Raw genomic sequence first — 13,338 nt, forward strand, 5'->3', positions numbered from 1 at the left:
GTTCGACTCCAGAACATCTCTCACATGGATAGACTTGTACTTTGAGTGAAGATCAAACGAGATTGAAGACCCCGGATCTAGTTTCATCCATCCGGGCTGTGATATATATTCAGGAAAATAAAGACATCAAATGTACATCATTGCTGCACAGATAATCATCCAATCAAAGGGATGATGGCTCTATCAAAATCATGAGTCTACAATCAGACGATTGTCTGTCCTATGTACATGAAAATGAATTTATAAAGCTGAGCATGGGAATGCCGGCCTCAGCTAGATAATGAAAATATTATGAAGATAATGTATTGTATTGTATCTTATTACAGGTCTCCTCCAAGCTTGAAAGAACTTCGGATCCTCATAATAAAGCATTTCACCCGACATCAAAAGATTAATGACCTCATGCTTTAGGGGGCAACTGTTATAGACATTTTTGGGAACTGCAACCCCAAGCATGAAATGTCCATAAACCAAGGGCTCCTAAGTCCCTAAAAGTGTTGTTCTAACCCCTAAAGGAACAAGGTCAACTGATTACAGCTTCCCCCAGAAGTTCTCCATGAAAAACTGCTCAGAATTGGTCAAAACAGGATCATTTCAGCTGCTCCACTAGCCAAGTGCGTTGCATCTCACCTAAGTACATTGTGTGGGTGCGTTGCAATTCAAAAAGCCCTTCTGTGGGGTGCGATGGGCGAAAAATGACAAATGGTAGTGTCATTCCGCGAGGTCGAGAGGCAATGGAAGCTTCCAGAAACTTCTCCTGTGACACTTGCCTCTCTGAATTGGACCAAGGATGAGTAAGAGATCATCAATCTCCAAATGGAAGCAAGAAATATCAGAGGGAAGATACTAATCAAAATCACAAGCTGACTCATCCCCCTTACAGATATCTATATATGGATCCCTCATCCCAGAGATCCAGAGGCTAGAATTTTGCATATTGTAAGGAATTGCTGTTGGTTTCTTGAGATAAACATCAGATTGTTGGGTGATCTAAGCTTTGTATGAGGTGAAGAGGGGCTTCCTTGCTAAGAGGTTGATGCTGGGTCAGAACAACTGGTTGTAACTCCTCTTGGCTCTTTCTTGTTTATCAATAAAATCTATTCAAGTTTTCCTCCATACTCTTGTGTCATTTATGTTTGCTACATTTGTATGGTCAATTTATATTTGATCCTAGTTTTTTTATGATTATAGATTCATGTTCTTCTATAATTTTGTGCTATCGTGATCTTACAGGTACTCTGTGAAGCTGGGTGTGCAAGGGAACAAGTAGCGAAAGACTATCAAGGAAGAGAGGAATCGAACCAGGAGATTAGCGTAAGACAGAGGTTGGTCTTCTTTGTTCCTCTCTATCTATGCTTCATAAAAGAAAAACGAAAGTAGCTTTACTTTGTTTGTTTCTAAGGCAGCTGTCACACCTTAGTGGGATAAGCAGTTCTGAGTAGACACTTTTCCCTGTAACAGTCCTTCCTCCTCTAGCTCTTCCTCTGTCTATGTTTTCTCTTTGATGGCTTCCTTGTTTTCCTCTGCATTATCCTTCGTCTCTGCCTTTATCTCTTCCACTTCTTTACTAACATGTGCTACTGCAGATAGGTCATCTTCCACTAATTCAAGTGGGATTTTCTCATTTGTTGAGTGTTGGCTTTTCTCTTCAATTGTTATCACGGTATCAAAGCTGGTTTGCATAAGACTCCATGAGAGAGAAGAAATGTGAGCGAGGTGAGAGTAACAAAGAGAAGAGAGGAGCCTGCAAAAGGCTCTTTGAGGGAGCAATAGAATTTTGAAGAAGCCTCCTAGGAAGAAGCAACAGAGAGAAATGAAATTTTTAAGAAGAAGGTCAAAATTTAAAAAAAAATCAAGTGTAACGCATCCAAGAATTTTATCGAGTTGTATCATTAACGCACCTCGACTATTCAAGAGATGCGTTAATCATTACTAACGTCATTGAGAAGTTTGAAGAGTTGCGTTAGTTTCAATGCGTCACACGCTTATTGCCCACATGTGGTTCCTCTTCAGCAAACCAGTATTAGCAGAATGTCGTTGACGCGACGATGAATTCCATTGAAAACAACGAAAGCCTGAGGCCAGTTGCATTATGCCTCTATGAAACTGATTTTTTTCAAAGGAGTTAAGTCGTGATATTCGTATCACCTTTTTTTTATGGCATTCTTATAAAATCCACCATATTCCAAAGATTCATGATTCTTTTTTTGAATTTTGTTTTATAATTATTTTAAAATGTACAAAGCTTTGTCATGGTTTAAAAGGAGTATTAAAAAGGGAGGTTTCCTTAAAAAGGGAGGATTAAAAAAGGGTTTGTTATAATTTTTTTTAAAGGTTTTTTTAAGTAACTTGGAAGGAAAACATGTTTTTTTAAGAAGATGGTGCTTGATTCAATTTTGTTATAAAAAATGGGGCGTTGTACCCTTTTTTTTCAAAAAGGACATGTAAAAAAGGGCATTTTTCCAACCAAATCTAGGTATTGTGATTTTTTTAGTAAGATCTTTTGTGATAGATTTAGTAAAAGAGGCATTTCTTGGTACAAAATTTGTAAACCCATTTTTTCGAATTTGTGTGGTAGAGAAGTTAGTCACTAGTTTGAAGTTTGATTTCTTTGTTGAGCTCCATTTCTGTCAATGCTCAAATGGGAAAAGACAAGAGGCTAAGAAGGTCAAAGTGACAACATGATATGTTGTAAATATTTTTAGATTTGGAATTGAAGAGGAGAAAAGATGCCTTCACATTGAAATGCAAAAAAGAATAAGAATTTGTGGATGAAAACATTCTTCCCCTGATATCAAATGCCAAGACAGCCAAGGAAGCCTAGGATACCCTTGAGAGGAGTTTTGGTGTAAGGGGGGGTGTTGAAGTTGAAGATGAAGGTGGATCTATAATAGCAGATCTACAACAAGATAAAAATATTGTTGAATCCCATTGTGATCAACCACCAGTGGACGAAAATTTGGTGATTCCACAAACAGATCTTTCTGATGAAAATTTGGTGAATCCAGCAACAGAGCATGCTTATGATTGTAAAGGTGCCATTGGGGCAGTCAATGGTATGGTGAATCCAACAATTAGTATTGCTATGTAAAATTTGATGAAGAATTGTCGACTAATTTTGAATGGTTGCAGGTGATGCAACAAAACATCATATAGACAGGATGTTATTAAGTGAGTAAAACCGACTTGAGTGAGTGGTGGAAGACATCATGTCTGCAGCAGCATAGGTTAGTATAGAAGTGGAAGAGACAAAGGCAGAGGCAAACAAGAAAACCCACAAAGAGAAAACAGAGACAAAAAAAGAGGCAGAGAAAGAAGCGCAATAGGAGAAAGATCTCATTACATAGCAAAAGGAACAAAACCAATGAGGTTCTACAACTTTTTTTATCTCTAACGTTGATTTTCAATGTGCAAGTACACAAAACAACTATGAAGAACAAATAAATTTTCTTGAAGCGTGACTTGCCACACCATGTCTAGATGAAGTCTACATAGAAGCTACTGAAACGGATATTGAAGACAACATGCATGATGAAAAAATTAATGAAATTTTCAGGTATTGGGGTCCTCAAGAGATGAAATTGTATTATGGTCTTATGTTGCAACAAATTCGTGATGAAAAGAGCACTACAAAAGATAATATGTGGCAACAACCCACATACAACTCATTTTTTGAAGAATTCCATGATATGGTTATATAGCCTAGAAGAATAGAAGACATGCGCTGACAAATGAAGAATCTAAGGTTTGAAGGATACAACTAAAAGAAAAAGTTGAAACAATTTAGAGGCTATAAAGAGAATAAGAAAACTAAATGTAGTTAAAGTAAATTTTTTTAATTGTAAGCCTAGCCGAGACATTTACAAACAAACATTTTAATTGAATTTTTATGTGGTTGTAATTAAGGGAGAGTGTTGGAGAATCTAATTCCAATCACTTGTTTCCAATGTAATTTTATTTAAGTGATTTGTAATAGTTAGAAGAGAAATCCTCTTCAATATTTGTCAATCTATTGTGTTGTGTCATGTAGGTTGTGCCTAGGATGTGCTTATGCCCTATTCTGTTGTGCAAGGTGTGTGTAGGCACCATGTTTGTTCTATAACCTTCAGTTGCTAGTTTGTTTCCTGTAGATTTGTTGGATCATGTGAGCAAGCTTCAGGGACAACTTGGTGATAATTAGCTGAATTTTATATTGTGAGAGTAGGCACCTTGTTAAAACCAGAAACTTGGTATTGTATTACTATTTGAAGAGTTATATAACAGAAAAGAGATAATGATGGGATTTCCCTCTTACTTGTGAAAATTCATTGCACGCTATTGCATATATAGTTCTATTCTAATATTATTGTGCATATGTTGATGAAGTTAAATCGATAATATACTTGTAATATATGAATCAATATTTGAGCATTACAAAATGAAGTGAAGTGTTTTGGCATTGTGCTCGGGTTAAAATTGCATATAATTCCACAAACATAATATATCTAACTAGTGACGAAAATTTAGCATTAACTAGTGACGAAAATTCAAATGCTAAATGCGTAAACCCGTGGTAAGGTTTAAGCAATCATAAGTTGATTAAGTTATTGCGACGGACCACCAATGCCACAGGCCCAAAGGACTCAATGCGCTTTAATTGAAGTGTACGCTTTGGGGGCATGACAATCACTTTCTCAATTCTTATTTTATTAATCTTCTAACGTATAGATATTTCTCAATTCTTATTTTATTAATATATATATATATATATATAAAAAGGTAATGTCTAAGTTAAAATGCAAATGGAAGGTTGTAGACGATGGCCATTTAGATTTTGAATATCGCATCCCATTTAATTTAATCCTTGAGATTTTATCGCCAACTTGATCATCTGTCACGTCAATGCTAAATATTAATATGCATGTTGGGAACATAGATATCTACCCATATAAATCTTAATATAAATATCTATGTTAGTGGGGGCAGAGATGACTTGTCTTTTATTTTTGTTTTTTAATATTACCTTTACATTATGTAACGTGACATCATATCCAACATAATGAATCATATAACCACAGTAAACAAAACGATAATCATGTAAATTTCTTTGAAATTTGATTACCATACCACCGTAAACACAATGATAATAATGTAAATTTCTTTGAAATTTGTTTAATACTCTTCTTTCATCAATTTCTTCGATAATTTTTAGCATACCCGAGGTACAAAGATATATAGTCTTCTATCGTCAAGCATATGCGACTTCTTTTTATCATGTCCCAATCGATTTGTGGTAAAGCTGTGCACGTACTAGGGCATCTTGGCGGAGGGCCCTCGTGTCCGCCTTTTGGAGGGTCCGGAGATATTATTATCATTAACTGTTTAGGTTTCTAACAGTTTTTGAGGTTTCGGACATACTCTTTCTGTGTTAGTCTCTCATCTCCTCTGGTTTCCAATAGGCCGCCTAGGATTTGTATCGGATAACCATTAAAGGGACGTGTGTTTTCACTTATTAATATAGAATTACTGTAATCTTCTTGCTTTTGTTTGAGATTGTAATCTCTATTTTTGTTGCAGAGGATTAGCCGTCCAGCGGACGGACACTTTTAATACGGGTAGAATAAATGTACGGAGAAGGATCAACCTGAAAACCTATATTTGTTTAGATTTAAGTAGAAGTTGATCGCTGCAAATGAATAAAGAAAGTGAAAAGGTCGATATTTCGATATCAAACCCTTCGAACTGCTCACCCTCCATTAACGATTCTGTTAGGTTGCAAGCATATACAGAAGTGGAGGAGGACTTGCTCACAGATGAATTGAAATCTATTTTCGCAGATCTGAGATCGGTAATCCTAGGAACGAATCCCGGGGAGATTCAGATTCAAGCTCAGTCAACAAGATCTGTGGAGAAAATGGGATCGTACGAAGAGCAGCACATAGAAGCGATCGCAAGAGGAACAGATGCTTCGTTAAGGAATGACGCACGTTATGGAGAATGCCGAAAGAATCACGCTGCCAACATTGGTGGCTACGCGGTTGATGGGTGCGGAGAATTTATGGCCAGCGGAGAAGAGGGAACGGCTGCGGCCCTGAACTGTGCAGCGTGCCACTGTCACCGCAACTTTCACATCCAGCAAGTTGAAAACGAGACTCTGTGCGAGTGCCATCGTACACGAAGGTGATCCTCTGACATTCCGATTTAATGTTATCGGGTCCTCTGTCTCCTGTATAATGTTATCTAGCAACAAAATAGTTAAATGGTTTATTAATTTCTCTTGTAGGAATCTCGTTGTCAGTGTTTCAAACTAGGTCTGTGTACAAGGATACAGTTATATATGCTGCAAAAATTTCGATGTGGATTTCACTAGCGGTGTCTGGTTTGTCTGCACGAATATCCATCTAACAATCTAGATTTGTTCAGAGATGTTTGATGGTCAAGGATAAATATTTACTGTGTGCTTATGTTAACCATTTCTCATGTTTAGGGTGCTTAATCACTTGATAGATTAGGAGATCGGATTTCAATATATGTTTGATTATTCTGAGACTACTATGGTAGCTGCCAAGACTTGAATTCTCAAGATAGCCCTAAGAACATTACTCAGATCTAGATATGTTCCTCTAAAACATAACTATTTTCAGAGATGTTTAAATTTCTTATTGAAATGAAGTCAAAACCTTGTTGACAGAGCGTATGTCCTTCAAGATTACACATAGCAAATGCCTTGGATGAATGCCGGTCAGTATTCTTTCTGCGAAGTCCTCGATTGCTATATTGAAAAAATGAATGTAAATGAATATTTATATTTACTTTTTCCATTAATTTAGCAGGAATTTGAATGTGGAAGAATATTTGTAAAAATATTCTCATAACTTAGCTGCCGGCCACTGTCCCCACTTCTTTGACGCCACGTACTATCTCAATATAAGTTGCGAAAACGTCTTTACTACTATAAGCAAGTAGAAAATTCAATAGGCTATTAAAACAATTTAAATCTTCATCCATTACTCGAATATTATTCCATTATATATATATATATATAAGAGGGATGTGGTGTAGGATATGCGGTTGATATAGAATTTAGGCATGATTTTATAGTTAAAGGTTTTCCATTGTAGTTAAGGAAGGTTGGAATTTGGACATGTATCCAGTTTCTTTACATTGCACGAATGTCCATTCGCTTTTTGCCTCTTTTTTTTTTAAAGAGGTATGAGGGTTTTCGGGTTTGGCTCTTCCTTCCTTATGGACTTGTAGCGTTTTGAGATTGGGTTCTAGCTCTCATAATTCTTGGGGCAATTTATTTTCTAATAGATAGAGGGTTTTTATTTCTCAGAAATTAGGTTAGAAATTATTCCTATGTAATACACGAAAGTTGTTGAATATACTCTTAAGTTATGATATTAGTGAATAAGTTTGATTCTATACTTTACTTAAATTAGTCTACTAAACTATGAATTCCCATAATTAAAAAAAAAAAACACTTATTCCTCTATCTATTTATTAATTAACAATTGAACATAAACAAAATGGTAACAATTTACCTTGATTTTTAACCCTACAACCTACTTTTGGTATGCAATTTCTATTAAACCTTACTCTATATTCCCGAATGTATTCAACAATATATAAGTGCATTGCTTTTCCAACTAATGTGTAATGGCTAAATATTTTGTTTTGGAAATATCTTTAACTACGTGATTAACATATACAGAGAACTTATAAAAAGTTAGAAGTGAGGGAACTATAAGTTTCTAAATCCAAACCATATTTTATATATATATTTCATAGCCCCTTTGAAACATATTATAACATTCCTTGTCATTAGAATTTCATACAAGTATTAGAAAAATATAAATGATCTTTTCTCTTTGTTTCTGGTAAATTGGGCATTGATGAGGCTACATCATGGTCATGTTCAAGGATAATGCCTAAATAGGATGGGGAATTGAATGAGTCGATCCATGACCTCATGGGAAAAAAATATAAAATAATTGATTGATCCCACACATATTAATTATAATATATAATTATTTGAACTACATAGAATTACAACAAGGTCAAAAGTCTTCCCTTGCCCATACTTAATTCAAGGGTTAATGAAAAGAGTAAATAATAATGAATGGAACATATACCATTTTAATGAATAAAGGATTAGGTCATATGGTACTTTAATTAACAAATTTAGCTCTAATATTCTATCACTTAAAATCATATTAGATGGAATTGTTGCAAGTGAGAATAAGTGAGAATAACATTATGAAAATAATTGAAATATACTAGAAAGAAGGGGATATCACTTGAGAAATTTAAATTGAATTGTCGTCCTAGTTATCATTTTTTAGTACAAATAATGGGCATGGTCATGCTTATTATGATATTAGAGTGGGTAAATTATTTCTTTTAGTTACCTTATTAATGAAAATAATTGATATATATTAGAAATAAGGGGATTTCATTTGAGAAATTTAAATTGAATATCTATCCCACTTGTCATGTTTTAGAACAAATTATGGGTACAGTCATGTTCATTAAGAGATATTAGAGGGAAAATGATTTCTGGTAGCAACTTTAACATTCTTTGACTATAATTAATTGGTTTGAGTGTATGTTGAATGCAAGGTTCATATTTAATTGGGTAGAGATGTTATTGAGATAAACACAATAGTCAAGAAGTTTGTTTAGAACTTAGAGGACTAGTTCCCTTTGTTTTACATGATCCTATTCGTACTAGGTGAAGTATATGCCATGGGAGCCTTCATATGGTTTTTCTATATTTGGTTCTATTCCTTTCCACATTTTTCATTCATTATAAAATAATATATAATTATAAATACTCAAAGTACTGTAAACACCTCTATGAAGTGTTTATTGCTCCTACTTATGAAGTAGATTTTCCTATGCCATATCCATGTAAGTAGATTTTCCTAAGACATATCCATGTTTCTTTAAAAATAAATTGGTTATGTTGTATTCAATATGAGGTTGGTACTTAAAAAAATATGGAAAATAATGATAAATATATGGGTATTTCTTAGCTCCAAATGTATTTTTAAATCATTTTATAAATATGTTAGGACTCATGGAGAGCCTAACCTAGTAATTATTGAAATTCAATTATTGTTGCCTTAAGTGTTCTAAAGAGTCCTCACATTGCCTCTTTTATGAGGGTGGTATGGATACATATGATTACCATCACAACCCCAACATCTGATGGGACAATATCTTGTCATTTTTTCAGTTTGTTATGATTTCATTGCTTGAGTTTGGGCTAGTTGTGTTAGTTGATTTCTTTGACAGTTGTTCCTAAAAAATGACGGTTTGTGTTCGTTCATTCTTTGATCCATGGTGGCTCTCTTCTTTTCATTCCAAGCTCTCTAGAAGGATAGTTTTCTTTTATCATTCTTGTCAATTCCTCCAAGGACTTGTGCTCATCAAATTTGATTTTATCACTATAATAGAGAGCAAAACTACTCAATAAGTTATTGATCTTGAATTTCTCATTTTCATTAAAGTTAAAATACTTGAGTAACTTGAGGAATTTATTTTCATATTCCATCATTACCATATTGTGAATCTTGAGTTTAGATAACTCTTCCATATTTTTATTAGAATAGTGTTATAATAAAAATTTATTTTGAATATAACTTTTTCTTTTCTTCCAATATATCTTATTTTGATACAACTACTTTACCTACTTTAAATGGTCCCACCACATGGATTCCTTGCCATAGAAGTGATATAAATGGTATAGCCTCCTAGTTACATGAGTAATTATGTAATTCAATATATTTGATCATTCCCAATATCTAGGCTTGAGCTTCTACTCCCTTCACATGGGCTGAACCAAATGTGGGAGCCTTAAAATATCTAATCCCTCCTTCTAATTCATCAAACTTAGACCTCCTCCATTGAGTAATGTTTGGTTATATTATTGCAGTATTTTGAGAATCTAATAATGCATAATCCCTCCTAGATGAATTCATTGGTAAGCAATGTTAATTCCTATTGGCACTTTTAAAATTTTTTGAGCTTCCAACAAAACCCCTCTTAATGCTAGATTTATGTTCCTCTCCATGCCTTAAATATGATCCCTTATTTTAATTCTTCTACAAATGATTAAGGATTTTCATTATCTATGTATTAATATGGATTTTGTCCTCCTAGGCCTTGATCGACCTTCCATTATATCCCTATAGTTGAGTACCTTAATCATCAAAATCCTCATGGTCTCCACTACCGTATTGTCCTTTAATCTATTCTTCTCATGCTCATTTTATTACATTTCATCATTACCCAGGTTGACATGTGTTCGTTCCCCTTACATCCTATTCATAACCATGGGATCCATGAGAATCTTTTATACGCCTAGCCCTGATCATGCCTTTGGTCATTCATGTACCTATATTTCACAACATGTGTACAATAAATTTGATAGATGGAAATAGAAAAATAGGCTTATACAAAACCTTTATTTTTTATGTTATGGTAGAAATTTCTACTCATATAGGCCACTAGATGACTTCATTTGATTTCATAAGAAAATGTATGACTCAATTCAAAATTCTTCTTTGATATATGGATTCTTGTCCTTTGTGGATTTCCATTAATTACTCTCTTGACCAAATATAATATTTATGATTAATGTTATGACATGATGAAGTTTGGTCTATCTTTCGCAATTTTCCCTTGTATTACTACATTTTTTTCTAATTTATTGAGAATTTGTATGTTAATATTTCAAATATACCATCATGGATCTCTTATCCCATTAAGGAACATTTTTTTGGCTGCTTTCAAGATATGCCTCTTGATAGTAATTTGGTGCCTAAATTATCCTGTTAGGTTATTCAAGATTAACGTTATCATACTAAATTTGTGTTGCATCTGTGATGTTTTATTGGAATTCTATTTGAGATATATTTCATCTAATATATCATTAATATGTGAGTTTCCTACATGCACTTCTCATTGGAATTCAACATTTTGAAACATTTTTTAGGGCCTTGGATGTTTATGAACTAAACATCATGATAAAAATATGAGAAAATACTAATATTTTTTTCACTATAGTACCCTAAACTAGTTAAAATATCCTTCAATATTATTTTCCAATAGTATATAGCTACAAAAAAAATACTAGATGTAGGACGTTATCAATTTCATGCCTTTCCTTAGACACTTGGAACCTATGAAATCACTTTCATCACCACTATCTCTCTCATTTGGCCCGACTTGAATCCCATGGTTGAGTTGGATTAATTCTAACATTTTATGAGACGGGAGGGCCCTACCTACTCTCACATCAATCCATGTGGCATCTAATCATGAGATGTGGGGATGAGTGGATAACATTCCACACCTTTATTCATAGGTGTGTGACTTGTACAACTATAATATTTGGGGATCCAACAACCTACTTTAACTTAGAAGGATTGGATGAGTAATATTGATCCATATCCAAAATGGAGATTATATTCAAGCTTAGAGTTGATTAAAATTAATGGTATTACTTTGGTCTAAATTATTTGATGGCGAAGGTTGATCAAGATGAAATTTTGAATTGGTTTTGAGATTTTTATTGATCCAATACATAAATGACTCTAATAATAATTTTTTCTTCTACATTTTAGTAAAATGTGTGAGAGGCATCTAAGATAATTTTCTCTCTCTTCTTTCTTTTTTTGCAGTTGACAATCTAGTATAAGTTATTTTTCTCTCTCTTCTATCTTGATTTGAAGTAATCAATCTAGTATTTTTTTCACATAGATCTTGATATTCTGTTTAAAATCCTACATTACATTAGATACGAAGTTTTCTTGTCATGAATACTAATATTTTATTTTATACTTAACAAGCTAGGGTAGCCCATAAAGAGAACAAATAAGATATTATTAATCCTCACTACTTTAAATTACTTTGATTGCAAGCCTAAGACTTTAATGCTCCTCCATATAAAGGGATTCCATAGATTTAAAATGGGAATAGAAACTAAGCATACATTTTCCATTGAGAAATATAAATACTTCAATAAAATTCACAGAGCATACTAGATTCATTTTTTATAAATGTATGCTGATTTGTTGTTTCATTTAAATGAGTGTAAAAATTGTAAAGTGGTTTGGACCAAATTGGAGGACTTGTTTGGAAAGAAAGATGGGTTGAGGGGATGTTAGCTTCAAATGACTTAGTCACAATATACCCATCAAGCTTGAAGAGCTCATAAGACTACTTCTCCATATTCAAGACATTAAAGAATCACGTACATGCTGTGGCACAGATTGGAAAGACTCAAAACTCATTCCTTGGGTGCTTTCTAAGATAGGGCTTAAGTAATTTATTTTTTCTCTTATTTTTGTAATTTTAAACATTCCATGGGTAAGAATTTGAGCATTCCATTTTTCGATTAGTTTACTAAGTATTTAATACAAGGGCATACCATGGGGGATATTAAGGTTACCTAACCCCATGCACTTGTAGTCTAGTAACCAAGATAGAATATTAAGAAGAAGAACAGAAACAATGATTAACTAGATAGCATGAGGGAATGCAAGAAAAGTCTCAGTATGAATGGTTTATATCTAATGCGAGGAAAGTGAAAGAAGGATAAGAAGACATGCACATATTGCAATTGGAGGTTCTATCTAAATATACCTTTCATGAAGAGAAGAATTGATCATATAGAAAAAATACTTCAATAGCATCACTTGGATGATTTGTACCAAACAATGCCATGAATAAGAAGGGAGACGAGCCACTAGATGACAAAGATAAGGATAATGCATTGCTAGCTACTACTTCGTATAATAATACATGGGTGTTTGATTCGTGTGGGTTGGAACAAACGAAATAGGTAAGAGATATATAAGGCATGTGATACATTAGGATTCATATAACACAAATAAATAGAATGTTTTGCAACCTAGGTTTTATATTCCAAGAGGTCCTTTGGACTCCACAATTATTGTTCAAGTTCACTTGAGTATTTCTTCCTTCCTCTTAAGTGAATAATATAATTTCACATATGCTATGAGGATTGCATTTCCAACATGACAACCCTTAATCCCAAGGGGTGTACACGAGTCTGTGAAGAGAGATGAAATGTGAAGGTGAATAAAAATGAATGACTATATGTGATCAATGAAATTGGTGGCTAATGGAGGACAACAAACTAAATAGGTAGTAGAAGTCAAAGTTTTCTACTAGTGGCGGTTTAAGGCCTCATACCAACTATGGAACTTATCTTGAACTATTTTTTGGAACAATTTAGAATCTATCTAGAAGTTTATGTCTTTTTCAAAGTGAAATTCATCCATAATTATGGTTTAAAAATGACCACAAACCACTGAAATGGTGTTT

The 13,338-nt window shown here is 33.8% G+C and overlaps 1 protein-coding gene across 1 annotated transcript; it reads left to right on the forward strand.

The window, feature by feature from the left end:
* The first annotated feature begins 5,604 nt into the window (after positions 1–5,604).
* LOC149165982 (uncharacterized) lies at positions 5,605–6,297 on the forward strand. Its single transcript, XM_089431252.1, has one exon. It carries the CDS (start codon positions 5,672–5,674, stop codon positions 6,161–6,163), a length of 492 nt encoding a protein of 163 aa, XP_089287378.1. The 5' UTR covers positions 5,605–5,671; the 3' UTR covers positions 6,164–6,297.
* The last annotated feature ends 7,041 nt before the right edge of the window (positions 6,298–13,338 follow it).

The sequence above is a fragment of the Pinus tabuliformis genome, chromosome 5_1 (assembly GCF_031772625.1).
Source record: "Pinus tabuliformis cultivar Carrire ecotype Pingquan chromosome 5_1, CPIR1, whole genome shotgun sequence".
Classification (NCBI taxonomy): Eukaryota; Viridiplantae; Streptophyta; class Pinopsida; order Pinales; family Pinaceae; genus Pinus; species Pinus tabuliformis.